Source organism: Sceloporus occidentalis, unplaced genomic scaffold (genome assembly GCF_023333645.1).
Source record: "Sceloporus occidentalis isolate IW3139 unplaced genomic scaffold, rSceOcc1.0.p SCAF_1, whole genome shotgun sequence".
Taxonomy (NCBI): domain Eukaryota; kingdom Metazoa; phylum Chordata; class Lepidosauria; order Squamata; family Phrynosomatidae; genus Sceloporus; species Sceloporus occidentalis.
In genome coordinates this window covers 23,754,291-23,780,691 of record NW_028316981.1, presented here as the reverse complement: position 1 = coordinate 23,780,691, position 26,401 = coordinate 23,754,291, and the positions used below count along the sequence as shown (strand labels likewise).

The window sequence follows — 26,401 nt, the reverse complement described above, 5'->3', positions numbered from 1 at the left end:
TATTTTTGAATGGGGCTATAAAATAACTTTGTTAAGCTTGGGCCATTAACGCATCTACCATAGTATACACGCACCTGTGCCATGCAGTGAATGGAGGAGGGTCTCTCTCAGGGAGAAGCTGCATGCTGGAAAGGGATGCAGAGAGGTTGGTCTGAATCTGTGCAGTTGCCTAGCCAAGTACAATCCTCCTGCTATCCACAAATCCCCCCCCCCAAACCATCTGTGCCTCTTGTGTTACAGAAAAGTCTTGTGCCATGGATTCACCACATTATTACACATTAACAGAATGAACTCTTGCAAAGGCTTCATGGCTGTGCTGGAATTCCAGCCCAAAATTATACAAAGAAAGAATGCTTCTTGGTACCACACTGCTTGTTTCAGCCGTTGCTTTATCCTCCTGCAGAAGACAAAATAAAAAGAAGTCAGCAGGGTAAATGGAAAGGAAACTGCATCTGTTGAAGCTCCAGCTGGTAACAGGAGGTGGAGTCTTAGTTTCACAGACAAGGCAGGAGAGCTTAAAACAGGATGGGTGATTGCTATGGTTTTTTTGGCCTCTGTGTATGTATGTGTGTGTGTACGCCCATTGATTTATGGTGACCCCATTAATAACATAGCATTTTCTTAAACTAGGAATACTCAAGAGATGGTTTTGCCAGTTCCTTCCTCTGAAATTTAGCCTACAGCATTTGATATTCATTGATGGTCTCCCATCCAAGTACTAACCTGGATTAGCCCTGTGTAACTTTCAAGATCAGTTGGGATCTGGTTTCTACAGCTTCCATATTCCTTTGCCACTGCCTAGGTCAGGAGGGAGCAGTAGGCCATAACACTATCTAGAGGACCATAGCTGTCCATCCCTGAAAGGAACAGTAATGAAATGAATAGATATAGGATGGGAGACTCCTGGCTTAACAAAACTACAGTGAAAGGAATTTAGGAGTCCCAGTAGACCACAAGTTGAACATGAGTCAACAGTGTGATGCAACATCTAAAAAGGCCAATGTAATTTTAGGCTGCATCAATAGAGGTATAGTTTCTAGATCAAGAGAAGTAACAGTGTCACTCTACTCTGCTTTGATAAAGCCTCACCTGGAATACGGTGTCCAGTTCTAGGCACCAGAATTCAAAAAGGACATTGAGAAACTGGAGCATGCCCAAAGGAGGGCAACTAAGATGGTGAAGGGTCTGGAAACCATGTCCTATGAAGAATGACTTAGAGAGCTGGGGATGTTTAGCCTGGAGAAAAGAAGGTTAAGAGGCGATATGATAGCCCTGTTTAAATATTTGAAGGGATGTCATATTGATGATGGAGCAAGTTTGTTTTCTGCTGCTTTAGAGACTAGGACCCAGAGCAATGGATGCAAGTTACAGGAAAAGAGATTCCACCTCAACATTAGGAGGACCTTCCTGACAGTAAGAGCTGTTTGACAGTGGAACACACTCCCTCGGAGAGTGGTGGATTCTTCTTTGGAGGTCTTTAAACAGAGGCTGGATAGCCATCTCTTGGGGGTGCTTTGATTGTGAGTTCCTGCATGGCAGAATGGGGTTGGACTGGATGGCCCTTGTGGTCTTCCAACTCTATGATTGGTTATTGGTTATTACCTATAAAGCCCTAAATGGCCTGGGCCCAGGGTACTTGGAGGACCGCCTCTCCCCATACAATCCGCCCCGCACTCTTAGATCGGTCGGGAAGCAATTGCTAAGGGTTCCCAAGACGAGATATATCTCATCTTCTCAAAGGGCATTTTCTGTCTTGGCCCCGCAGACCTGGAACTCCCTTCTCGACAACCTCCGCTCTGTCACCTCCCTTGACCAGTTCAGGAAGGAACTTAAGACCGATCTCTTCCAACAAGCTTTCCCCCATGTGTCTTGACATCTGTTTTCTCCCCCGTTATACAGTTGCTATTCGGCTAGTTTGGTTTTATTTTTGGAAATTGTAAATGTTTTATTGGAATGTTTTTTATGATGTTTTTAACTTGGTATGTTTTATATTGTATACTGTTTGATGTATCCATGTTGTAACCCGCTTTGATCTTTGGAAAAGCGGGCTAGAAATAAACAGTATTATTATTATTATTATTATTATTATTATTCAGCAGTTTACTCTTGCCTGACCTTACCAGAAAAGGCAAGATTCCTCCCACTCCTCTTCTCTGCCATCTGTCAAGTTAATTGAGTGCAAACCATATTTGAATGATAAATTAAGCTGAAGACAAATGGGGTGAGTGGAAGAAGAGAGAAACTAACATTTTAAAAGCAACTGAAAAAGTGGGATGACAGTACCTGCAAAATTGATAAGTTGGAGAGCATGCAGAACACATTTCCAGACTACCGTGGAAGTTAACAAGAGAGGATTTTTCTGAACAGTGGTGGGCAACTTAGATCTAAAAAAAGGGAATATCTCTTCCTAGTGGCAGGCCTCATTTTGGCAAAGGTTTCTGCCCTGCACAAAATATCAACCCATCCTGTTTACAGTACTGTATTTATATTCTACATTTTCTCCAGACTTGGAATTCAACAACAACATTATCAATACTTTGCCACTAATGATGATGGACCTCGTGACACATGTTAGTCTCTCTAGTTGCTTGGCAAGTTTCTGAGGCTTATTGCCAAGAACAGTCCCTTCAGTCCAGCCTTCAGGGAAACAGTGACTTTGCCTGAATGCATAGAACATAACAAAACCTTGTGAAAATTCCTAAGAACATAACCTGAAAATTTCTACTGTGGAGTCAGTCTTTCATGTGGGGAAGGCAATTACACACTAAATGTTGGTACTCTCTATCCCCTCTAAGGGCTTGGTGCGGCTGAAGTGTTTTCTCTACACCTCTTGATCCTTCCTTGAACCTCAGATTCAGACAAGTCTAAACCAGCAACATAACCATCAGCCAGCCTCTCTCAGTGCTGGGAAGGTCCCCCAACCTCACTGTGGAGGATTCCAAAACTTCTAATATATTGGACATGTCCTTCTGAAGAAAGCCTCCAATGTGTCCAGCAGTGCGAATCCTGGGTCTCTGGAAGGTGGATGGTGACTGTGGGGCATGACTTCCAGCCAGGTCCAGCCCCCCATGGAAGCGCCCATTCATGTGATGTTGGTGAAGCCCTTTCAGCTTTTCCTATTTGCTGTGGGCATGGTGGAGGGAAAGGACACCATGCCCTTTCAAGACACTGAAGCCAATCAGGGCCCATGGCACTCACATCCTTCGCTTGGACTTCAGGCTGGGTATTCATGGTGTGCTTGGGCAGTGGAATGGAGGGATTTTCCCTCCCCTGCTGGCTGTACAGGTCTTTTCTACTCTCTGGAAGTCCCCTCTTGCTTGGCAGAGCCAAGGTCTGTTGAAGGCCTGTGTCTCCCCCCAGCTTGCAATGAACATTGAATTTTTCTGCCCATGTGCTTGGTCCAAAGCAGATGAAAAGAGAAGATGGGAAATTGAAAGAATGGAGGTGAAGAAGGAAAGAAGATAGCAGATAACAGGAGAAGTGCCTAAAGAAGTGAGAAGTGGTGAAAAAACAGAAATTAAAACTTTTTTTCTAGAGAGAAAAAGAGGAAGAAAGAAGAAGAAGGAAAATGGCAACCAGAAAAAAAAATTAAGGTATATACTAACAGAGAGAAGGCAGGAACTTAAATTGGCCTTGCAATGAGGGTTGCCAACCCTAGTGGCCACTCTCAAAAGGTTTCTGTGCTGCTCCTGCCTATCAGAAAAAAGAGGAAATCAGAGAAAACCCGTATCAGAATTTCCTCCCTTCTCCACTGGGAAATATGGCAAGACGGCAGCATGGTGTAAACCACATAAATTTCAGACAAGTCCTAAACAAGACGTTTCTTCTTGGGATGGAGCCTGCAAAGCAAGCTCCAAGTCACCAAAAGGCATGTTTGCTGAAAAGACAGAAGAGGGTCTTCCTAAGGAACTCTTTCCAAGGGATGGTAAGCTGGTTCCCTTCCTGTTTCTGCTAGAAGGAAAAAACCTTTTTGGGTGAGCTTTGGCATATGAATGACTGCTGAAGAGGGGAGGGTTTTAATACTGGGTGCTAAGCCTTTCTTGGTAGTCTGATGTGTTTTAAAATGGTTTTTAATCTGGCTATTGTTTCGTTTGTTGTCATTGATGTGTCTTCAAGTTGTTTCCAAATTATGGTGACCCTTAGGTGATGTTATCATGGGTTTTTCTTGCCAAGTTTCTTCAGAGGGGGTTCATTGCCACTGCCATCCTCTGAGGCTGAGAGAGTGTGACTTGCCCAAGGCCACCTGGTAGGTTTACATGGCCAAACCAAGATTCAAATGCTGGTCTCCAAAGTCCTAGTCCAATGCTCAAACCACTACACCATGCTGACTCTCAACCCTCCCACATTTCACAGATGAAATCTGAGACTGCCATCCTCCTTCCTTTCCCAAGCATGATAGCTGCTCTCAAAGTAGCAGCCACTGCTGTTGTGGTTGCCATTGCAGGCTCACATCTACTGCTATCCTCACCACTGCCGCCATTTCCTCACCCAAGCTGTGCCAAAGCACTTGCCTCTTGCTCCTTTTCCACCAACCTGACTGGGGTAAGAGCAAAGCAAGTAATGGCAGCTTGACTGGTTCCTCCTGAAATGGTGAGGTGCTGCCATTCAAAGTAGCCAGGGAAAGCCCAGCAAGGCCAGATAGGAGAATTGTGGTGTTGCTAGTAGCCCAGGCCACTACTACTACTCCACCTCATGCTGCACAAGAAGGGGAAGAAGTGTTAGCCTCCACCACCATGGTCACTTCTGCACACCAGTGATGGTTTGTTGCTATGGGCAGAGTTGCTCCCCTCCTCCTTCTCTTCACCAGTGTTTCCTCCACCCGCCTAGCTGAGCCTTTGCCAGCCATGCTGTGTAGCAGTACATCATAGTGGCTGCAAGCGGAGCCATCAAAACTGCTGGTTTTATAGCTGTTGCATTTCCCAGTTATGGTGACCCTAAGGCCATAAGTCTGGTGGCGCAATGGTTAAATGCCTGTACTGCAGCTACTCACTCACAAACCATAAGTTTGCAAGTTCAATACCAGCGAAAAGGCTCAAGCTCGACTCAGGCTTGCATCCTTTCCGAGGTTGCTAAAATGAGTACCCAGACTGTTGGGGGCAATTAGCTTACACTTTGTAAACCGCTTAGGGAGTGCTTAAGTACACTGATAAGTGGTATAGAAATGTACTTGCTATTGCTATTGCTATAAGTCATATCATGGGATTTTCTTGTCAAGATTTTTTTTCCAGAGGTTTGCTATTGCCCTCTTCTGAAGGTGACAACATGTGACTTGCCCAAGGTCACCCAGTGAGTTTCAATGGCTGAAAGGGGATTCAAACCCTGGTCTACAGAACTGCAGTCCAATACCCAAACCACTACGCCACATTAGCTCGCACAATTTTTTTTAAAAGATATTCAAAGAGTGCAATCATGTCACCCCTCCATCTTCTCCTCACCAAACTGAACATGCACAGCTCCTTTAACCTTTCCTCATGTTTTGATCTCCATACTTCTTATTATCCTTTTCACCCTCCTCTGAACTCGCTCCAACTTCTCTATGTCCTTCTTAAAGTGGGTCACCCAGAACCAAACACAGTACTCCAGTTGAGGTCTAACTAGCACAGAATATGGTGAGGAATATTACTTCCCTCAACTTGGAAACTATGTTTCTATTAATGCAGGCTAAGATAGCATTTGCCTTCTTTGCAGCAGCATCATGTTCGATGCATGATGAACAATAATTCCAATTATCAAGAATAAGTCCTTTTCACATGCTTAGCCATATATTCTCCCCCATTCCTCCCTGTGCATTTGGATTTTGTGTCTTAAATTTTGCATTTCTCTCTGCTGAATTTCATTTTATTAATTGCACTGCAGTTTTCTAGATTACCAAGGTCCTTCAGAATTCTGTTTCCATCTTCCAGTGTGTTAGCCAGCCCTCCCAATTTTGTATCATCTATAAATTTGGTACGGATTTTCTCCACCCTATCATCGAAATCATTGGTAAAAACATTGAAGAGTGCAAACCCTAGGACAGAACTCTGGCTCTCTTGAGAGAAATGCAAGATATAAATTTGCCAAACAAACAGACTGGTATAGAACAAAGCTGCAGGAGCCAGTTCTTACCTTCTTTCCTAGATTAAAGTGCCTCCCTTTAGGACAAAAAGGTCACTGTGCTTTTGCTGGTCGTGCCTCTTCAGGTGCTTCTTCTGAATGTAGCTTTTGTCGCAATGGAGACACTTGAAGGGCCGCTCTTGCCGATGCAGCATCTGGTGCCGAATCATTGTGCACTCCACACGGAACTTCTTCCCACAATCAGAGCAGCAGAAGAGCTTCTCCGCATTCTCCGCATCTGCCTGGTTCTTGCAAGGCTCTGATGCCAGGGAATCAATCTGTGCACAACCAGTACTCAGAGTAGAAGTGCACTGACTGCGGAGGTCACTTAGCTTCTTGGCACTGCCATTGATCTGGCCCTTTCCATCAGCAGGAAGCTGAAAGGGTTTCTCCTTCCCTGAACAGGGCTTTGGATGGGAAAGGGGCTTCATGCTCAGGCTGAGGCTTCTTTCTTGCTCAGAAGGTGCAGAAGTGTTTTCTTTCCTATGGAGTTTCTGATGCTTACGGACGCTCGATTGGTGACGAAAGCCTTTTCCACAATCTTGGCACTTAAAGGGCTTCTCTAACTGGACATCCTTCTGATGGGGACGGTGGCCAAGGTTAAGCTGCTTAAGGAGTTTGTCCCACTCCTTTGCAGGAATTAGCTGGTATTCAGTGAGTCCTGCTGTGCTGCAACTAAAAGAGCAGCCACAGTCTGGGCATTCAAAGGACTTCTTTTCAGAAGTGGCCAGCTGAAAAGCAGTGGAGTTTAAGTTCAGCTCAAGCTTTCTTCCACAGGTAGGACACAACTCAGATACCAGTCTGGTCCGAGTTTCCTCATAAACCAGAGAAGACACTGAGTCATTAAGATGACTTTCCTGAAAATTACCACTGGGACAATTTTTCTCCCCTGTATGGAGAAACTTTTCTCTAGTATCACGACCTTCCTTGCATGAACTGTCTTCTGGAAGCTTGTCTGATCGCCAAACCTCTTTGGGACGACTTTGCTCAAATCTCTGGGGGAGATTCCCATCATTTTGTTCTTTGACAAGAATGGAAACTGCAACTGGCTGAGACAAGTCTTCCTGCTGCGGAATTGTGGCATTGATATCTTCCATCTGCCCTTTCCTGACTGGTTGGGCTTGGAGTGGCTTGGAAGACTTACCACAGTTTTCCTCAAGGGAAACCAAATCACTGCTCAAGGTCTCTGTTTCTTGCTGGAGCGATGAAGCAGTCAAGGAGCCAGGAGGGCTTCCCTGGAGGACACCTCCTTCTGGCGCAAAATCATACCGCATTCGCACCAGTGGTCCAGAACCACTTCTTTGCACCAGAGGCTCATGCAGTTTTGTCTGTAATGTGTCATCATCATCTGTTAGGAAAACAAGAGATGGCAGGTATGAGTCATGGCCTAGTTTTGAAAATGGATTGAAATTCAGTCTTTTGACTTTTTCATTCAAGCAGGCTTTTGAATTTTGAATTATATAGCAGAAGTCTGCGTGAAGCAATGTGTAGTAATTTAAAAAATCTTGTATTGGTCTTTTATTATGTTTTAAGTGTTTTTTAAACTGTTTTAGCCATTTGAAAAAAACATCAACAATACTGTTATTTAATTCTTTTGTAACTATTTGTTAAATAGAATTTTAATTTAATCTTGCTTCACATTCCCATAAACCACCTTGGATCCCATCCCAGGACAAAGGTGAGCTATAAATTCAATAAAAATAAATAAAAGAAAAACGTAATGGTGCCTGGGCACCTGGAAGTGGGCTTGCATATGTGCCCTTTATGTATTTTGTTCCAAGCCCCATAACTCAGAAAAAATTATTTTAATGACTGCAGCTTCCAGAATCACCTAGCCACACAGCCATTGACTTGCAGCTCCCATCACACTTTTAAGATTGTCCATACAAACTGCATGCCCATAGGAAGGTCTTCTCTCTTAGGGCTGGTGAACTGTATACCATTGCAAAGGTCAGTAAAGGTAACTTTGGACATTATGTGTGATACTGGGCAGAGAAAGGCCCATCCATCCCCCTCCCTGTTTGTATATTTAACATGCCAAACAGTCCTAAGGTCCAGCCAATCCACTCCTAAGCCTGCCACCTATCATCTGCCTAAGGCTGCACCTGCACTGAAGTTTTGATACCACTTTAACTGCCATGGCTCAATGCTGGGGAATTCTGGGAATTGTAGTGTGTTATGGCACTACAGCTCTCTGACAGAAAAAGCAAAATGTCTCACAAAACTTAATTCTCAGATTTTCATAGCACTGAGCTATGACAGTTAAAGTCATGTCAAACTGGATTATTTCTGCAGTGTGGATGCAGCCCAAGTTGCTCTGGCCAACATTATCTTGAATAGTCATGAACAATGATAATGTTACCATCTCCTCAGCTCGATTCTGCCACAGGCAATGATTTATTACTCCCTGAGAAAAGCTTTTAAAATACTGAATAATAGGAAAATATGGAATAGAATGGTAGCATTTATAAAAATGCCAGCCCATTGCAGGATGCATTCTAGAAAATCACATAAAAATCTCTTCAGCCTCAGTCCTTCCCTGCCCACTGGACAGGCTTTTTAAAGAAATGGGAGATATCATAATAATCTTCTGATTTATTTTTTTCCTCCCATGTGCAGTGTGACTTTCAACTTGAGGTGAGGGCTCAAATACTACTGCTAATAGAACTGTTTTGGAAAAGGCAACAGCTCAGTGACAACAAGGTGTGCTTGCACTGCAGAAATAATGCAGTTTGACACTAACTGCCATGGCTCAATGCTATGTAATTCTAGGATTTGTAGTTTTGTGAGATACCTTGCCTTGCCTGTCAGAGCTCTGATGCCCCACCAAAGCCACAGCACTGAGCCATGGAAAAGTGGGGTCAGCCTACTTTATTTTTACAGTGTGGCAGCAACCAGAGAAGCAGGTACATGAGAAGCGGGAGGTCCTAGTTGCAATCTCTGATATCTCAGAAGCTTTGCCTGAGAACCTGGAGAACTGCTGTCAGGTCCAGTCCTACCATTAGGCAGAAGAGAAAGTCCCCTCAGGAAATAGTGGGATGCAATGGCAAAGTGTTAAAAGACAGAGCTGCGTGCTTTTTCATGTTGTTGTCCTACCAATTATATCCTTTGTATGCTTATTCTGAGAATGAATGTGCAATTCCTCACCTTGGTATAAGCCTTGTAAAACTTCAAATTCTTCAGTAACTTGGACCAATGAGAGTGGCACTGATGTGCCTTGTGGTGTCTCCAAGAACATTTCAGGCTTGGACTTTTCCAGTTCTGCTCAGCCAGAGAGAGAGAGAGATTAAGTCCAAATTTATAAGCCATTAAAGGGCTACAGCCCAATGTTACAGCACATGCTTCAGTACTTTTATCAAAGGTAAAGTGGGCAATTGCAGCCCTCCAGATATGTCTAGCCTACAGTTTTCCATCAGCCCTACCCAGCATAGCCAGTACTGAGGAATTATGAGAACTGTATTTCAATTGTTCCCTGTACCCTGCTGCCAAATAATAAACCACTTAAGCTATTGATAGGTTTGGAGTCTAAATCTAGTAGCTGACATTGTACGAATAGACCAGGGGAAAATATGATGGGTGGGAATAAACAGATTTCCACCTTACTTTTTATGTACGGGATATCTGAATATTTAAAAAGCCCAATGTGTCTTATTCAGCTCCAGAAAATTTTGTTTAAAGCAATGTATATGCACTTTGACATGTATAACAATGTGATTTATATGTTTTTAAAGAATATACAGGTTGAGTCTCTCTTATCCAAAACATTTGGGACCAGGGGGCTTTCTGATTTTGAAATACCTTGGAGATAAGACCCAAATCTAAAGACAAAATTCATTTATGTTTCATATATAAAGTCTGAAGGTAATTATATACAATATTTTAAATAATTTTGTGTCTGAAACAAAGTTTGTGTACACTGAACCATCAGAAAACAAAGGTGTCTTCCAACCATGCATGAAAAAAAGTTTTGGTTTTTGGAATATTTTAGGTTATGGAATTCTGGATAAGGGAAACTCAACTTGTATTTCTGTGCTGTCCTTGATAATATATTTAATGGAATTATTATTTTTGTATTTTTTACAAAATATTTGTATTTTTTAGCATAGTCCCTAAAGTAGACCAACGTTGACAGTGGCCAACATGCATTGTGCTTTTTAAATGTACAGTGGACCCTTGTTATATGCTGGGATTTGGTTTCAAGATTCCCCGTAGATAATAAAATCCGAGGATGTTCAAGTCGCATTAAATATAATGACATAGCAAAATGGTGTCCCTTATAAAAAAAATGGAAAAACAAGGTTTGATATTTGAAATTTATACTTTTTTAAAACATTTTCAAACTGTGGATGCTTGAATCCATGTGTAAAAAATCTGTGTATAAGAAGGGACGACTGTATAGGAAATAAAAAGTACTGAATCTATTTTGGGGATAGGGGCCATCACTTTGGGTTCAGGCTACAACTTGAAGCAGATCCAACACACCACTGATATGGAGGACACCATCCATCACCAGTAACTGGAGCACATTTTAGAAACTTGTACTGGACCAGCAAGGTCCTTCTTACATTATTCTATAATCAGCAAGATGGACTGGGACCTGGGCCAGGTATCTCAAGTTAGCCACTCTCTTACAACCAGCACTAACATCTCAATAGCCCAAAAAACCCACAAAAAACGATTTCAAGAGTTGTGAGAATAAATGAAAAGAAGGACAGCCATGTACACTGTCTTGAGCTTATCAGAGAAAAGGGTGGGATACACTTGAAAGTAATGTATGTGTATAAATATATCAAAATAGTCAAAGATTTTCCATACCCTGGATCAAGTACTGACAAGAACGGAGACTGCAGACAAGAAATCAGAAGAAGACTAGGAATGGGAAGGGCAGCTGTGAAAGAACTAGACAAGTTCACAGGCAGGCAAAGACGTTTATATTCAAGGAGGCTTTTAATATATAATAATGTCAGAGAGGCTTTTATACCATGGTGTGTGTGTGTGTTTTAGTTATATTTGTAATTTTTGTATTTTTATATATTTTATTCTCTTTTAGCTAGCTCATTTTGTCTTTTACATTTTTATTGTAAAGTTTTTAATTGGTTTTATTTGTGACCCACCATGGGTCCCTTTCCAGGAGAAAGGTTGCATAGAAATTAAATACAGTGGGCCCTTCCCTTACGCAGGGGATCTGTTCCGGACCCCCCTGTTTAAGGGAAAAAACATATATGCTCAAGACCCATTAGAAGTAATGGAGCTTGGGCCCATGGCGCGTGTACATGTCCCATTACTTCTTCCGGGGTACACCAGGGTTCTTTCTGGTGCACCACCAATAAATGCTGGAAACCATGTAAGGCGCGCCTGCATATGAGGCGGGCACACTGTAAACAAATTAATACATAAATAACAAAATCTAAAGAGTAAAGAGATACAGTCGGTCCTCTGTTTTCATGGGGATCCGTTCCAGACCCTCTCGCGAAAATGGAGACTCGCCTATATTCAAACCCCATAGGCTTGAATGGGGTGTGTGCCCCATTGAAAATATCGGAGGTCACCCCTCTGTGAATATTCAAGACAGTGGACCTCAAGTCTGCAAGAAGGTGGGGCGGCTGTACAACGGAGCATTAAAGTTAGAATCGTCCAATTCACTGTATTCCCCATCACCATTTATGAATATGAAAGTTGGACAGTGAAGAAAGCAGATAAAATGAAAATCTACTCATTTGAGATGTGCTGCTGGAGAAGAGTGCTGAGGATACTGTGGAGAGCCAAAAAGACAAACCAATAGGTCCCTGAATAGATCAAGCCAGAACTATCCCTGGATGCCAAGATGACAAAACAGGCTGTCATACTTTGGCCACATCATGAGAATCCAGGACTCACTAGAAAAGACAATAATGCTAGGAAAGGTGGAAGGCAGTAGAAAAATAGGCAGACTGCATGCTAGATGGATGGACTTAATCAAGGAGGCCATAGGACTGAGTCTGCAGGACCTAAGCAGCGCAGTTGAAAGACAGAGGGTCCTAGAGATGTCTCATACATGGATAGGGTCAAGTTAGTTGAGGATGACTTGAGGGCAGTTAACAACAAAATAACAATCTCTCTGTGTGTGTGTGTGTGTATACATATACATATATGAGAAGACTCAAAGCTTACCCAGCAAGGACAGAATAGTGCAATACTGCTGGATGTCATTCCCGCTGAGAGCAAACAGGTAGGGATCCAAAGTGAGTTCTTTTTCCTCAGTGACACTCACTGATACCTCTTGAAAGGTTGTTGGCTCCTGAAGCAGCAAGAAGAAAAACAACAACATGTGCTCAGACTCAGAAATGGAACAGGGAAAAGGAGAATGTCCACAGTCCATCTCTCTTTCGCTATTTCATTTTGTGTCCTGCAGATACAACTATAAGCACAGAGGCTTTTGTCCTATGTGTGTGTTCCGTTCAGGTTCAAGCCTTCTATATCCCCTCCACTGTCATCATTTTGTCCTGAATGGATTCCTATCAAGACCAGCCCAAGGCATATTTTTGCCCCAAGGACAAGATAACATCACCTTTTCACAACCACACAGCATGTCACAAACAGAAACTGACTGGACCAGGACTTCAATGGCTGCATCCGCAATGCAGAAATAAAACAGTTTGATACCACTTTAACTGCCATTGCTCAATGCTATGGACTCCTGGGATTTGTAGTTTGTTGTGACACCAGAGAAGGCTAAAGAAATTGCAAAACTACAAATTCTAGAATTCCATAGCACTGATGCATAGCAGTTAAAGTGGTGTCAAACTGCTTTATTTGTGCAGTGTAGATGCAAAATGTCAGGAGAGTATCTCCACTGCACTTGAGGAAAGCAGGAGGCTGGATCCACAGCAAGGCACTGACAACTGTCTCTTCTAACAATGATCTAGGCCCCACTCCTCTGTGCTCCCCCCATCTGCTTGCCTGGCAAGCAATAGGTTTGGTCCTAATTCTAGCACAAAGGATGCAGGACAGACTGTGATTCATAACCTGCAACACTCAGAATTCATGAGAACCCTGTCTTTTCCAGGATGCAGTTGTGGAAGTCACGTTTCCAAAGCTCTGCATTTCTGATTACACAGAAATGATAGATTTAAACAAATATGTGTGCTTAGGCCAGTATTAGAGCTCTAGATAAACACATGAAGCTCAGGGACAGTGCTTGTAATCTTGATCCCTGCCCTCATGTTTGCTGAACAACTGGAGGGGAGGGAGAGAAATACTTTTGGGGACCTTTTCCTACAGTTCTCAGGCACTCACTCGTGAATAAACACCTTGTGTAATTTTGTCTTTCAGGTCTATGCAGATTTATTCAGAGATAAGTCCTAGTGCACTCAGTGTATCTGATTCCCAGGAAAATGGACACTGAACTGGAAATTGCAATCCTACATTACAAGGGGAAACCTAAGGCCAAATTCAGTTTCAGAGATGAAGAGGAGTGCAGAGGGCCAAGACAACAGGTGGGACCCAAAATATTAGCATATTTTAACTTCCAGCAAGTAAGTTCCTGATAAAAGGTATTATAAGCTTTTAGACTTGTGGTGAGGGGGGAGATCCATTCAGAAGCTGGGAAAGCACCAAATGAAGGTGGAATGGGGAGGTAGACATGGCTATTTGGGGAAGCCCCGACAACTGAACTGAGACCCTAAGAGAAATGGATTTAGCTCCACAGGCTGAGGTTCCCCACCTCTGCTATAGTCATACTTATCCTGGAGAAAGACCCAGTGAATTTAATGGGCTTTTCCCCAAGCAGAACTACATATTCAGAGTTGTAGTTGTAAACAATTGTCTTGTTCTCTGCAATGCTAGGAATTTGGGGACTGAAGGAAAATTAAATTTGGGGGGGAGAGAATTCTTACTTGAGATGTCAATATCCTCACTTTCCCCCACCTCATGCAGCTACACCCCCAAAAAATCCTCAACCCATCCCAGCATAGAATCATAGAGTTGGAAGAGACCACAAGGGCCATCCAGTCCAACCCCCTGCCGTGCAGTAAATCTCAATCTAAGCATCCCCGACAAATAGCCATCCAGCCTCTGTTTAAAGATCTCCAGGGAAGGAGACTCCACTACACTCAGCAGCAACATGAACCTGGAAGCACAGATCTGAGGTCAGTCCTATGAGCTTGCCTTTTGCATGCCATGCCATGCCCCTTTTTCTTATACTGGACACATAATACACAAAATCCTTGACACACACACCCCTTATACATCCCAACCCTCCTTTCCTTACCTGAACACACTCTTCAGCAGCCATCTCTTCCCTTCCACCTCTTGGGCCTTGGATTAATCAACGATGATCTGGAGAAACAATATATTATTCTACAGCTTGCATTTGTCTTTTTTTTTTAAATGTAAGATGCCAGATCATTTCTTCATCCATTTTTATATCTACCCAATCCACTGGTTGTTTCAGTTTCTCTCTCTCTCTCTCTTCACTTGGGGAATGGGGTAGTTTAGAAAATACATAAAAAGTCAGCTCAATTAACAACTAGGTCTGTGGTTGTCCTAATTAATTTTCAATGATTTCTTTCTTTCCAGACTTCTGAGAACAGGTATCAGACAAGTCTCCCCATGCCATCATTATTATTGCTATTTTTGACATATAGTGCTCTCACTATATGCATTTGGGTTGGCTCAAATAAGGTATCGCTGTTTTATGGATTTTAGATGCTATTGAGCTGCCTTGAGTCCCTATATTGGGAGAAAGGTGGGATATAAGATAATAATAACAAGAACAATAATGTACTTTGGGCTACCCATGGATAGGTATTCCTAATAAACGTGTTAGCCTTCAACCTCACAGGAGAGCCTTTTCCTTGGCTGCATCTACACTGCAATAATAAATCCGGTTTGACTCCACTTTAACTGCCATGGGATTCTGGGAATGGGTTATTATTATGGCAGCTAAAAGTGGTGCCAAACTGGATTATTTCAGCAGTGTGGATGCAGCCTTGGTTGGTTTTTGTCTTGCTGCCCCACTCAGGACTTTTTCCATCCCACCCCAAAGCATTTGTTCTCAGTCACCTGTATATTCCAAGGAAATCCTTGCTGGAAGAAGGCTTCACTTCAGTGGAGGAGAAATAGAAATCTGGCAGAAAAGGGATCACTCAGGCGAGGAAATGGGGATGTTCAGCAATTCCCACATTATCACCCCCATCATCGGTTGCAAGAAAAGAAAAGGAAAACAATTAGTGACACAATGATGGGGAGGAACCCTGGAGTAAGACTGCACTGAAGGCAGGAAGAGGAAAGGATGATGCCCAAACCCAGGCCATTTGAATTCATGAAGAGGAAGAAAATTATTATTATTATTATTATTATTATTATTATTATTATTATTATTTCTTATATCCCACCTTTCTCCCAATATAGGGACTCAAGGTGGCGAGCAAGTATAAAACAATACATTTTAAAAAACAATGGAAAATATTGAAATACATAAATATAAAATTTTAAAAAACAATGAAACAATTTGAAGGATTAAAACAGTTATAAATGAAAATATAATATATAGCCCACCAAAATAGACATACACACACATACACACACAAGTATACACTTCTTACAAAAGAGACAAGTGTTGTGTGAAATCCCTGAGATGGGAGAAAGTATCTCAATAAAAAGGACCTGATAAATTCTCCCTCTAAAAAAGGAAGGAAGTTAATAAAATTTCTTTACCATGGAAAACATCTTTTTTAACCACAAAAACAAATAAATCTCTCCCTCCATTCTGAAAAAGTAGTACAAACACACCAATTATTGGGTTTTGTGTCCCCCCCCCATTGTTCCTCCTTACTCCCAAACCAGATTATTTGTTATTCAGGATAATATGAGGGAGATTTAAGGTGGTCTGGAGTCTAAGGTAATAGTAAAGTAAAAATAACCAGGTAGTTTGCTACAGTTGAGAGCCAGTGTGGTGTAGCGGTTTTAACACTGGGACTAGGGTTAAAATCCCAGTTCGGCCATGGAAACCCACTGGGTGACCTTGGACAAGTCACACTCTCTCAGCCTCAGGATGGCGATGGCAAACTTCCTCTGATGAAACTTGCCAAAAAAAAACCTGGGGAAGGCACACAACAACAACAGCAACAACAACAACAAATCTTTCTACAATTGCTTTTGCAGTTAGTCTCAAAGGTGCCTCAAGAGAAGACCCCTTTCCATTCAGGTATCTTGTGATATCTTCAAGCACAACACATTTTATACAGTATGACATTTGTGGACTACGTGCCACAAAAGCTTATGCCAAATAAAATCTATTACATTTTTAAATGCTTTGTTGTTGTTGTTGTTGTTTTGCTGTAACAGGCTAGCCTGACTTCTTTAACCATGATTGCTGTTGTTGCTGTGCACCTTCAAGTCATTTCTGACTTATGGTGACCCTAAGGTGACCCTATCATGGGGTTTTCTTGGTGGGTTTCCTCAGAGGAGGTTGGCCATTGCTCTCGTCTGAGGTGGAGAGAGTGCGACTTGCCCAAGGCCACCCAGTCGGTTTACCCTGGTCTTCCGGAGTCATAGCTCAATTCTAAAACCACTACATCACGCTGGCTCCAGCTCTCAAAACATGTGGCTAGTCTAATCATAAACCCCATATTTGGGGCAGAGGAGAGACTCGTGGGGTCTGGAGGTGTAGTGTTAGTGCCAGAGTTTGGAAAAGTTTCTATTTTGTAGCTCCACAATCCTCCCTCTTGAATTTGAAGGCTCATAACAACAGCATGCCAGTGTAATATAGTGATTTGAGTGTTGGACTGTGACTCTAAAGACCAGGATTTGATCCCCAGCTCGGCGATGAAACCCATGGGGTGACCTTGGACAAGTCACATGCACTCAGGCTCAAGGAGAGGAAATGTAAACCCTTTCTGAATAAATCTTGCCAAGAAAACTCCATGATAGGATCACCTTAGGGTTGCTATAAATGAGAAACGACTTGATAGCACATAACAATCCAGACATCTAAATTAGGGGTGAATAGAAGGTAGACTGAGGAGCCAGCATAGTATAGTGGTTTGAGTATTGGTCTATGACCCTGGAGACCAGGACGCAGAGAGCTCTTGTAGCACCTTTGAGATTAACTGAAAGAAAGAAATTGGCAGCATGAGCTTTGTAGACTTCAGTGCCAATTTCTTTCTTTCAGTTAGTCTCAAAGGTGCTACAAGATCTCTCTACGTACTGATTCTACAGACTAACACAGCTATATCTTTGAATTCTACTACTCTGCAGACAAGGGTTCGAATTCTGACTAGGCCATGAAACTCCTTGGGCAAATTACACATTCTCAGCCTCAGGGGAAGGCAATGGCAAACTTACTCTGAACAAATCTTGCCAAGAAAACCCCATGATAGGTTCATCTCAGGAACACCGTAAGTCAGCACAGAACAACAAGAAGAAGGTAGAGCTGCATTTGGTGGTAGATCTCTGGATGATATGTAGTGGACCAAGGAGAAGCCCTGAAACCTAATTGTTCTAACATGGCGGCAACAACACTTTTCTAACCTAAATTAGGTTGCTGAAAGGAAGAAAGCATGGAAATATGTAGACTTTTGAGGGGTAAAACCCCATTGTGAGCACAGTACATACTGGGCATTGAAGACAAATCAGAGGCACCCAGTTATTTCATATGAAGTATATTCCCCTTTGCACTTGGCAGTGGCTGCCGGATTTTTAAAGCAATTCAAAGCAATTTCAAACAGAGCCAGCGTGGTGTAGTGGTTTGAGCACTGGACTAAGACTCTGGAGACCAGGGTTCAAATCGCAGTTCAACTATGGAAACCCATTAGGTGACCTTGGGCAAGCCACACTCTCTCATCCTCAGAAGATGGCAATGGCAAGCCTCCTCTGAAGAAACTTGCCAAGAAAACCCTATGGTAGGGTTGCCATAAGATTTGAAGGCATACAACAATAACAACAACAAATTCAAAAAGCATTGGGGGTTTTGACCTAAATGGCTGGGTAGTGGCTATTTCTCTATCTGCCAGGAGAGGGCGTCATTACCACTGATGAAATACCTTTTGTTCAAAAAGGAATGAACTGCTTCTTTAGCAGGATGAAGGAGAGAAATGCAGCTGAGATTTGACCTTGACAGGAAGGAAAGGAGATGAGCATTTAGGAGTGTACTGTTAGAGAGGCATAGAGCAGGCCTTGTCCACTCATTACTACTGGTTTTCTAGGTGAGATAAGAGAGATCTAGGGTTTGCTAAGAGGCAGAAGTTCAATAGGTGCAGATTTCCTTAGCATAGGTGTGAACTGCTGAATCAAAATGCACCTGTTGTAATTCACGCCTCTTTGCATGCACAGTGCCTCCATCAGAAATCAAGGATGCATCCACACTGCAGAAATAATCCAGTTTGACACCACTTTAACTGCCATGGCTCCATGCTATGGAATTGTGTGATTTGTAGTTTTGTGAAACAATGTGCCTTCTCTGTCAGAGAGCTCTGGTGCCACAACAAACTGCACTTCCCAGGGTCTCCTCACATGGAGCCATGGCTGTTAAAGCAGTGTCAAACTGGATTATTTCTGCAGTGCAGATGCAGATAAAGATGGCAAGTCTAAAGCTAAGGGATAGATAGCAGTATTACATCACCCCCACCTCCAGTACCACAGCAAGTGGAAAGGAAAAGGAGTTCAGACAGAAGCACTGGACCATTTAAAAGGCAACCCATTTTCCTCCCTTCACCCAGATTAGAAAGGGGGGTGGCACAGCCTGCCTCTCACAGAGATTTGAAATTCAGAAATCAAAAGGTGAAGATTTACATGGCCTAAAGCAAAACATTAACACCTACCAACTGCAGTTGTTAAGAGAACACTGGGCAATTCAAATGCTGGCCCTTCTAAACCCAATGAAAAATAGTTAATGCAATGCTTTTTTTATAATGTAAATACACCAATTAAATGGATGCTTATTTTTAAAAGGTTGTTTGTTTTAAAAAGTGGAGGCACACACTATACCAGCCAAAGTTATGTATGCATATGTTAAATCACATATAGGTATGCAGAACTGTGAGACTAAGGCATATTTATTATACAATTCTGCGGTTAATAGGTTGTACGATTAGTATGCCTATTATATAATCCTTGTTTCAAGATGAGTTACACTGTGGGCTCCCGTCCAAAATGGTATCCATAAAAACCTGTTTGAATAAAATATTCCCGATTCTCATGGTGTTTGTCTCTTTGAATTAGAGGAATAAGCCCAACCATTTCTTTTTGTGGGCCATAACTACTTACTTTAACATTCATCTGCAGAAAGAGCTTGTTTTTCTTCCATTAGCTGGCTAATAATATATGAACAGTAATTAACATCTTTTTAATCAACTCATAACATTTTCTGCTCACAACCTCTTTTATGCAACCAAGCCAAACTGTGATTAAAAAGGAATATTGTGTCCACTTATCTTTTGAAGGTCATAGACAGCCTTTCCCACTGAAAAAAAGTTAATTAAAGAATATTTTTACTAAGCATAAAAGAAAGCACTGTTCCTTATTATGTTCCCGTCTTGTCAAATAGCTGAAGGCCAGGCAAACACCCATCCTCATGGGAATTTTAACCAGTCTTTGTCTTACTCTAACCACTAGGCCAGGCTGGCTCAAATATGAATTTGCAGTGTTAACTTTTTTAATTTATATGCCAGTTTTTATCAGCTTATTTTATTTAATTGGGTGTCCTTTACTGATGGCTTAGCATTTTATAACAATCCTCCTCACTGAAGCATTTTGCTTTCTCTCTCTTTTTTGTGTGTGACTTTTTAATTTACAAAAAAGGTGAGTAAGGAGAGAAAATTTTAATAATTATTGATAGTGTGGACAAAGCAGATAAAAGTTTCTTTTCGCATCTCATGATATTACAACCCAGGACCATCCAATGGTAGAAGATTCAGGACAGATAAAAAGAAGTACATCTTCATACAACACCTATGAAATTGAATTATGGAACCCACTACTTTGTTGTTGTTGCTAGCTGTCCTTGAGTCGACTCCAGCTCATGGCAACCCTGTGGATGAGACATCTCCAAGAATCCCTATCCTCCACTGCTTGGTCCAGATCCAGCAAGCCCTTGTCCACAGCCCCTCTGATGGAGTTTTTCCATCTGGTCTGTGGTCTTCCTTTTTTCTTCTATCCTCTACCTTTCCTAGCATTATTGGTTTTTTTTTTCTAGTTTTTTCTGGAACTCATTATTACTAGATGGGATAATGGCCACCAATTTGAATGGCTTTAAAAGTTGGTTGGACAATTTAATGGAAAATAAAACTATCAGTAGTTACCGATCCGCATGGCTATATGTATTTTTTGGGATCATAAGCAGTTTGCTTCTCAGTGCCACATGCTTATGGCGTGCTTGTTGGCTTCTTGACCAATTGCTTGTGGACAATTGGTTGGCTACTGGGGAAAGAAACAACAGTATTTGACTAAGTTAGGCTTTTGGGGTGATCCACTTTTAAGGAGGAGAATGGGCAGAGTGTAATGGGATTACAATTCCAAGCATTCCTCATCTATGCCTTTGCTGGTTAGGGATGATGGGAGTTACCATCTAACAACATCTTTTGAGGGGTTACTTTGCCCACCTCTCCAGTAGAAAATCATAGGCAAAGTGGAGTTGACGTGGTGGTAAAAACAACTTTGCCATCCTTTTTGATGGACAAAAATAATCACATAATTAATACACTAGGCTGTCAACCTTGCTTGATGGTTTGGATAGCAATCTCTTCTGATCCTTGGCTGGGCTGAGATATAAATGCGTCAAACCGACAGGGGGTAGGGCATCATTTTGGCTGGAACCCTTTTCATGCTGCATGGTTACCTAGAGCTAAATTGCTTACGGGTAAAAACAGAAAAGACATCCTTTGCTTGTTGCTTGCCCTAGATAGTCAGTGAAGTGGATGACTTCTTCCGAGGCTGTGATATTCAAAGGGAAGATGCAGACAGGACCACGTTCCTTCCCATTGTCCCAGATTCCTGGGAGTGTTATTTCCCCCCCCCCCCGCCGCCTTTTTTCTTTCCCAATCAATATTATATTTTTATATGTATTTTTCCATTTGTACAGCACGTGGAGAGCACTTGAAGCACTTCACATGGTGTGCTTGTGTGTGTGTGTGAGAGAGAGAGAGCGCAAGACAGCATGCACTCAAGAGAGTGAGGAGAGGGGGTTGACAGTATGAGAGCCTTCTTCAAAGTGCTCCCGAAGGACTATCACATAGAAAGAGGCCAACGCTTCTTCACTGCTACTCCAAAGGCCAAGTTTAAGACTAGCTCTAAATGCCTTAAGTTACAGGAAGGCAGTTGTCATCTGAGGGCCTAAACACCCCAAGGCACCAGATCCCATCTTATCTTGGAAGCTAAGCAGACTTAATACTTGGGTGGGAGGCTATCAATGAATACCAGGTGCTGTAGGCTATATTTCAGAGGAAGGAACTGGCAATGACAACACACCTCTATTTTTTGCCTAGGGAAAGCCTAACAAAATTCTTGGGGCCCCATAAGTCTACAGGCAACTTGAAAGCACATACACACACACTCAGAGCTTTCAGCTATTAGGAAAAACCAAAGCTTGGTATGACTGCAAGATGGAGACAGAAACATTTTAAAAACCACAACTTCAAGAATCCCTTGGCTGCCCACAGGCCATGCTGGCTGGAAGAATTTGGAAGCTGAGGGATTCTGGAAATTGTTATTTTTTTATATAACCCCCCCCCCCCCCAAAAAAAAAAAAAAGGACTAAACCTCTTGATGGTTAGAGCAATTTAATGATGGAATCTGTTACTTGGGATCAAGATATCTCAGTGGTAACTAGTCATGATAATTAATAGCTCCCAGTTCAGAAGCAGGGTGCCCTTGACTGCCACTGGCTGGGGAACACTGCCTCCATACCTTCTAACTATCCCAATTTGGCTAGCACAGTCCAAATTATTCCTGTTGTCACACTTTTTCAACTGCTTCTAAAATATCATTGTTTCTTTCCTCTCCTCCCACTTTCCCTGTTTGCTTTTGGTTAACTTCCACTGGTAGAATTATTTAGCTTGTGGGGTGGGTGGGATATGGGATTGTTCTTTTTAACTGTAACTTTTAACTATACAATGTTTTATTCTTATACTGTTGTAATTCGCTTTGATTCCTCTGTGAAAAAGCGGAGTATAAATAAGTTGTATTATTATTATTATTATTATTATTATTATTATTATTATTATTGGCTCAGTTTGCACTTGGTTAACTTGGCTGGGAAGGGGAGAGGAAGGGATAGAGCAGTGGTTCCCAACCTGTGGGTCAGGACCCTTTTGGGTGTCCAATGACCCTTTAATGGGGGTTGCCTAAGACCATTGGAAAACACCTATTTAATTACAGTTATGAAATAGCAACAAAAATAATTTCATGGGTTTGGGTCACCACAACATGAGGAACTGTATTAAAGGGTCACGGCATTAGGAAGGTTAGGAACCACTGGGATAGAGAGTTGCCCTTCCAAGTAAGCTCAAGTGAAAGCAAACTGCTGCAGCTTTTTCTAGCTTGTCTATTCTTCTCCATTAATACCTTTTGCTATCTTGACCAAAATATGCTATTATTTTGTCACACATGTCCTAGTTTTCATCTGACATGTTGGAGGGTTTGGGCTTCTTGTCCTCCATGTGGGCTTCCTAGAGACGTCTAAGAAAAAAGGATGCTGAACTGAAGAGGAAGCCACACGAGGCACTTCATATTTTCTTTCCTTAACCAGACCATGGCCTCTCTCTCTCTTGGCTGAGGTCCTTAAGTAAAGAATGGACACTGGGACTGGCTGTAGATACTCTGGCTTGTGATTTCCAGCCTCCAGCCAGGGACTAAACTAAATGGTCTACAGAAACAGTCCAACCAACTCTCTGATTATTTCAGGTCTGGTATACACATGCTTTGGACTGTACCTAGAGGATAGGATCAGAATTCAAAATGATCTTAACAGATTAGAGAGCTGGGCCAACATTAACAAGATAAAGATAAATTTCAAATGCAAGGTATTATATTTAAGATGAAAAAATAAAATGCACAGATATAGGATGGGTAACACCTGGCTTGACAACAGTACATACAGAAGTGATCATTGGCGGGTTACATACCGCCGAGAAGCAGCGCTGTCCCGCCGCCGCCGCTTGCGGCGTCCGGGAGCTGCAGCTGCCACACCGCGGGGCTCCCAGATGCTCAGAGGAAGAAGTGCGGAAATCGCGCTCCTTCTCGGGTCCCGGAAGAGGCGCCGCAAGTGCCAAAGAGCGCACTCGCGACGTCACTTTCGGTGCGCCACGTGTGGATGCAGAGCGTCCGTTACGTCAATATGGCGGCGGCCGTGTGGAACGGCCGCCGCCATATTGTACATATTGAATACATATTAGGGTTAGGGGGGGTGCGAAAGCACCGCCCCTTCCTAACCCTAATACGTATTCAATACGTATTTTTTGGCGGTCTATAACCCGCCTAAGAGTCTTAGTAGACCACAAACTGAACATGAATCAGCAGTGTGGCGTGGCAACTAAAAAAGCCAATGCAATTCTAGCCTGCATCAATAGGAGTATAATATCTAGAATTCCAAAATCTGAAATACAAAATCATCTACATGAGTGGATGAAATAATGCCACCTTTGCTTTTTGGTTGTTCAATATACACAAACTTTGTTTCATGGACAAAATTATTAAAAATATTGTATTTTAATTAATTAATTAATTATCTTCTCTGAGTGTATAAGGTATATATAAAACATACTTTCATGTTTAGATTTGGATCCCATCTTCAAGATATATCATTACGTATATGCAAATATTCCAAACTCACGGAAAAAAAACACTCGGTCCCAAGCATTTTTGATAAGGGAGGCTCAGGGGCTATACAGACCATCCCTTTCCTGGACAGATCAGGGCTGCGGCAATCTCATGCCATGGCCCCAATCCAGCCTCTGGAGGGCAGCTCCTTTTTGCGCTCTCCAAAGGGCACCATAGCTGTGTGCTGTGGCTGTATGGCACTCTTTTGGCGCTGCGTTATTTGGATACAGTGCTGAAGGTGCATCATGATGCCACACGCTGTCTGGAGCAGTGCTCTAGGGTGCTCTAGAGGGTACTCTAGAGGGTGGAGTCAGGCATGCATCATCAAGACACTGCGCCCTGACTCTGTCCCAGGTTGGCACAAAGTGACGGTCTATATAGGGCCTCATTCTATAACAGTGCCACTCTATTTTGCTTTGGTCAGACTTCACCTGGAATACTGGAATACTTTATCTAGACACCACTATTAAAGAAGAATGTTAACAAGCTGGAGAATATAAAGAGATGGGTGATCAAAATGGTAAAAGTTCTGGAAACCATGCGTTATGAGGGGCTTAGGAAATTAGATATGTTTATCCTGGAGAATATAAGAATCCTGGAGAATATAAGATTAAAAGGTGACATGGCAGCCATGTTTAAACATTTGAAGGGATGTCATACTGAGGATGAAGCAATCTTGTTTTCTGCTGCTAAAGAGACTAGGACATGGAGCAGTGGATTCAAACTATGGGAAAAGAGATTCCACCTCAACATTAGGAAGAACTCCCTGACAGAGCAGTTTGACAGTGGACTATGCTGCCTTCTAATGTGGTGGAGTCTCCTCCTTTTGAGGTCTTTAGAAAGTGGCTGGATGGCCAGCTGTCACAGGAGGTGCTTTGATTGTATATTCCTACATGGCAGGGGTTTGGACAGGATGGCGCTTGTGGTCTCTATGGTTCCTTTTTAGATCACAAGTTCCTAAATTCTATGTTGGAGTATCTACTGACTACGCTTGCAGCTCCAAAACAGCACATATAACTTCTAGCTGTCAGATGCTTGTAATACCCTTTGAGAATACTTACCCCAAAACAAAAGCAAATACTAGAGTATCTGGAAGAAAAGTGTTCTGCCAATTTAACAAGGTTCTAGATTAGTTTTCTTTTTAACTATATATTACCTGATAGAACTATGGATGAGATGGGATAGGGATGAGTTGGGAGGGTGTCCTCATCTCCATCCTTTCCTATAATTTGAAGAGTTTTCTTAACTTCCTTTTGTATCTGTAAAAAAAGGCCTCACAGTGAATCTATACATTCAGTGAAATAAGGTGGCTGTTGTACTATCCTAGAATACAGTTGGCTTGGAGGAATCACATTCCTTCTATTGTTTTGTTTTTAAACATCTCTGCATGAAGAAAACCATCCCAAAATAATGCTTTCCCCCCTCTTTTGATTAACATTCCTACTTGGGGAGGCTTTTGGAGTTCTTTCCTGGTCTATACCAAGAGTGAGTAATGTGCAGCCCTCTAGAGCAGCAGTCCTCTGGAGAGCTGCATGATTCCCAATCTGGTTTATGCAAAGGGCCATTTAAAGTGGTGTTTCCTACCAGTAGTCTGAAATAATACAATTCATTGTGTTACAATGTACATCATTGCATGTGTAGATTGAGCCCCAGTAATTTTTGCAACATTCTTGTAAATCATAGTCTTCCTAGGTTTCAGTCCTGAGGATGAGGGGGAGGAATCTTAGAGCAAGAGCAGAGGTGTGTGCATGCATGTATTTATTAGACTTTGTCTTTTTTTATTTGAATGTCATGTTCTGTGCACCTGTGGTTGATGCTTAATGTACCATACCTAATGACATCAGCAAGGCCCACCTTCTGTGACAGAGGAAGTTGTCTCTAGGTCTCAGATTTTGGCACTGAAATCTCAGGGCATGGGATAGTGCTAATCTAGAAACCCTAGTAAAACAGGCCACATGCTGTCAATATGAGCTGAGGTGGAGTCGTTACCTTATTTTTGGATAACAAATTCTGATGGCGTTTTAAGAATCATAGAATCATAGAGCTAGAAGAGACTGATATTTTTTCACCTCCTTTTCCTGCAGTTACCATCCTGAGACCTGACAGAGGTCTAGTGGCATCACAAATAATACAGATGGCAGAATTTCACCTGGTACAGATTTTCCTTTTCCACACAACCTGATAAACTAGCATATAGATGGCCCCTCTTTCCCACCCCTCCCCAAAAATAGAGAGAGAGAAAAATTCAGCAGCTGCAACTTTCCTCTGTATTGAGATGATGACGCAAAAAGTTCTTCCTGCCGAATTTGTACAGCTGTTAAGGTTGCAAGAGCATAGCCAAAAAATAAAGTTGGCAGCCCTACATAACAAAAAAGACAGAGCTTTGGAAAGCCAGAAGTTGTGTTAGTTGTGGGATACCAGGAATTGTAGTCTAAAAAAGTTACATGTTAGAAAGACAGACCATTGTTGTTAATTGCTGTAAAATCAACTTCAGCTGATGGCGATCCTATGAATG

The 26,401-nt window shown here is 42.2% G+C and overlaps 1 protein-coding gene across 1 annotated transcript; it reads right to left on the bottom strand.

Annotated features, from left to right (window-relative positions):
• On the bottom strand, positions 1 to 7,367 carry LOC149321202 (uncharacterized). Its single transcript, XM_089509501.1, has 2 exons — positions 6,106 to 7,367; positions 1 to 397 (listed from the first exon to the last, which is right to left on the bottom strand). Exon 1 carries the CDS (start codon positions 7,365 to 7,367, stop codon positions 6,114 to 6,116), a length of 1,254 nt encoding a protein of 417 aa, XP_089365627.1. The 3' UTR covers positions 1 to 397; positions 6,106 to 6,113.
• Between the last annotated feature and the right edge of the window lie 19,034 nt (positions 7,368 to 26,401).

What these genes read in the sequence shown, in the direction of transcription:
- LOC149321202 (XM_089509501.1), bottom strand. Translation starts at nt 7,367, where the DNA reads ATGCGGTATGATTTTGCGCCAGAAGGAGGTGTCCTCCAGGGAAGCCCT.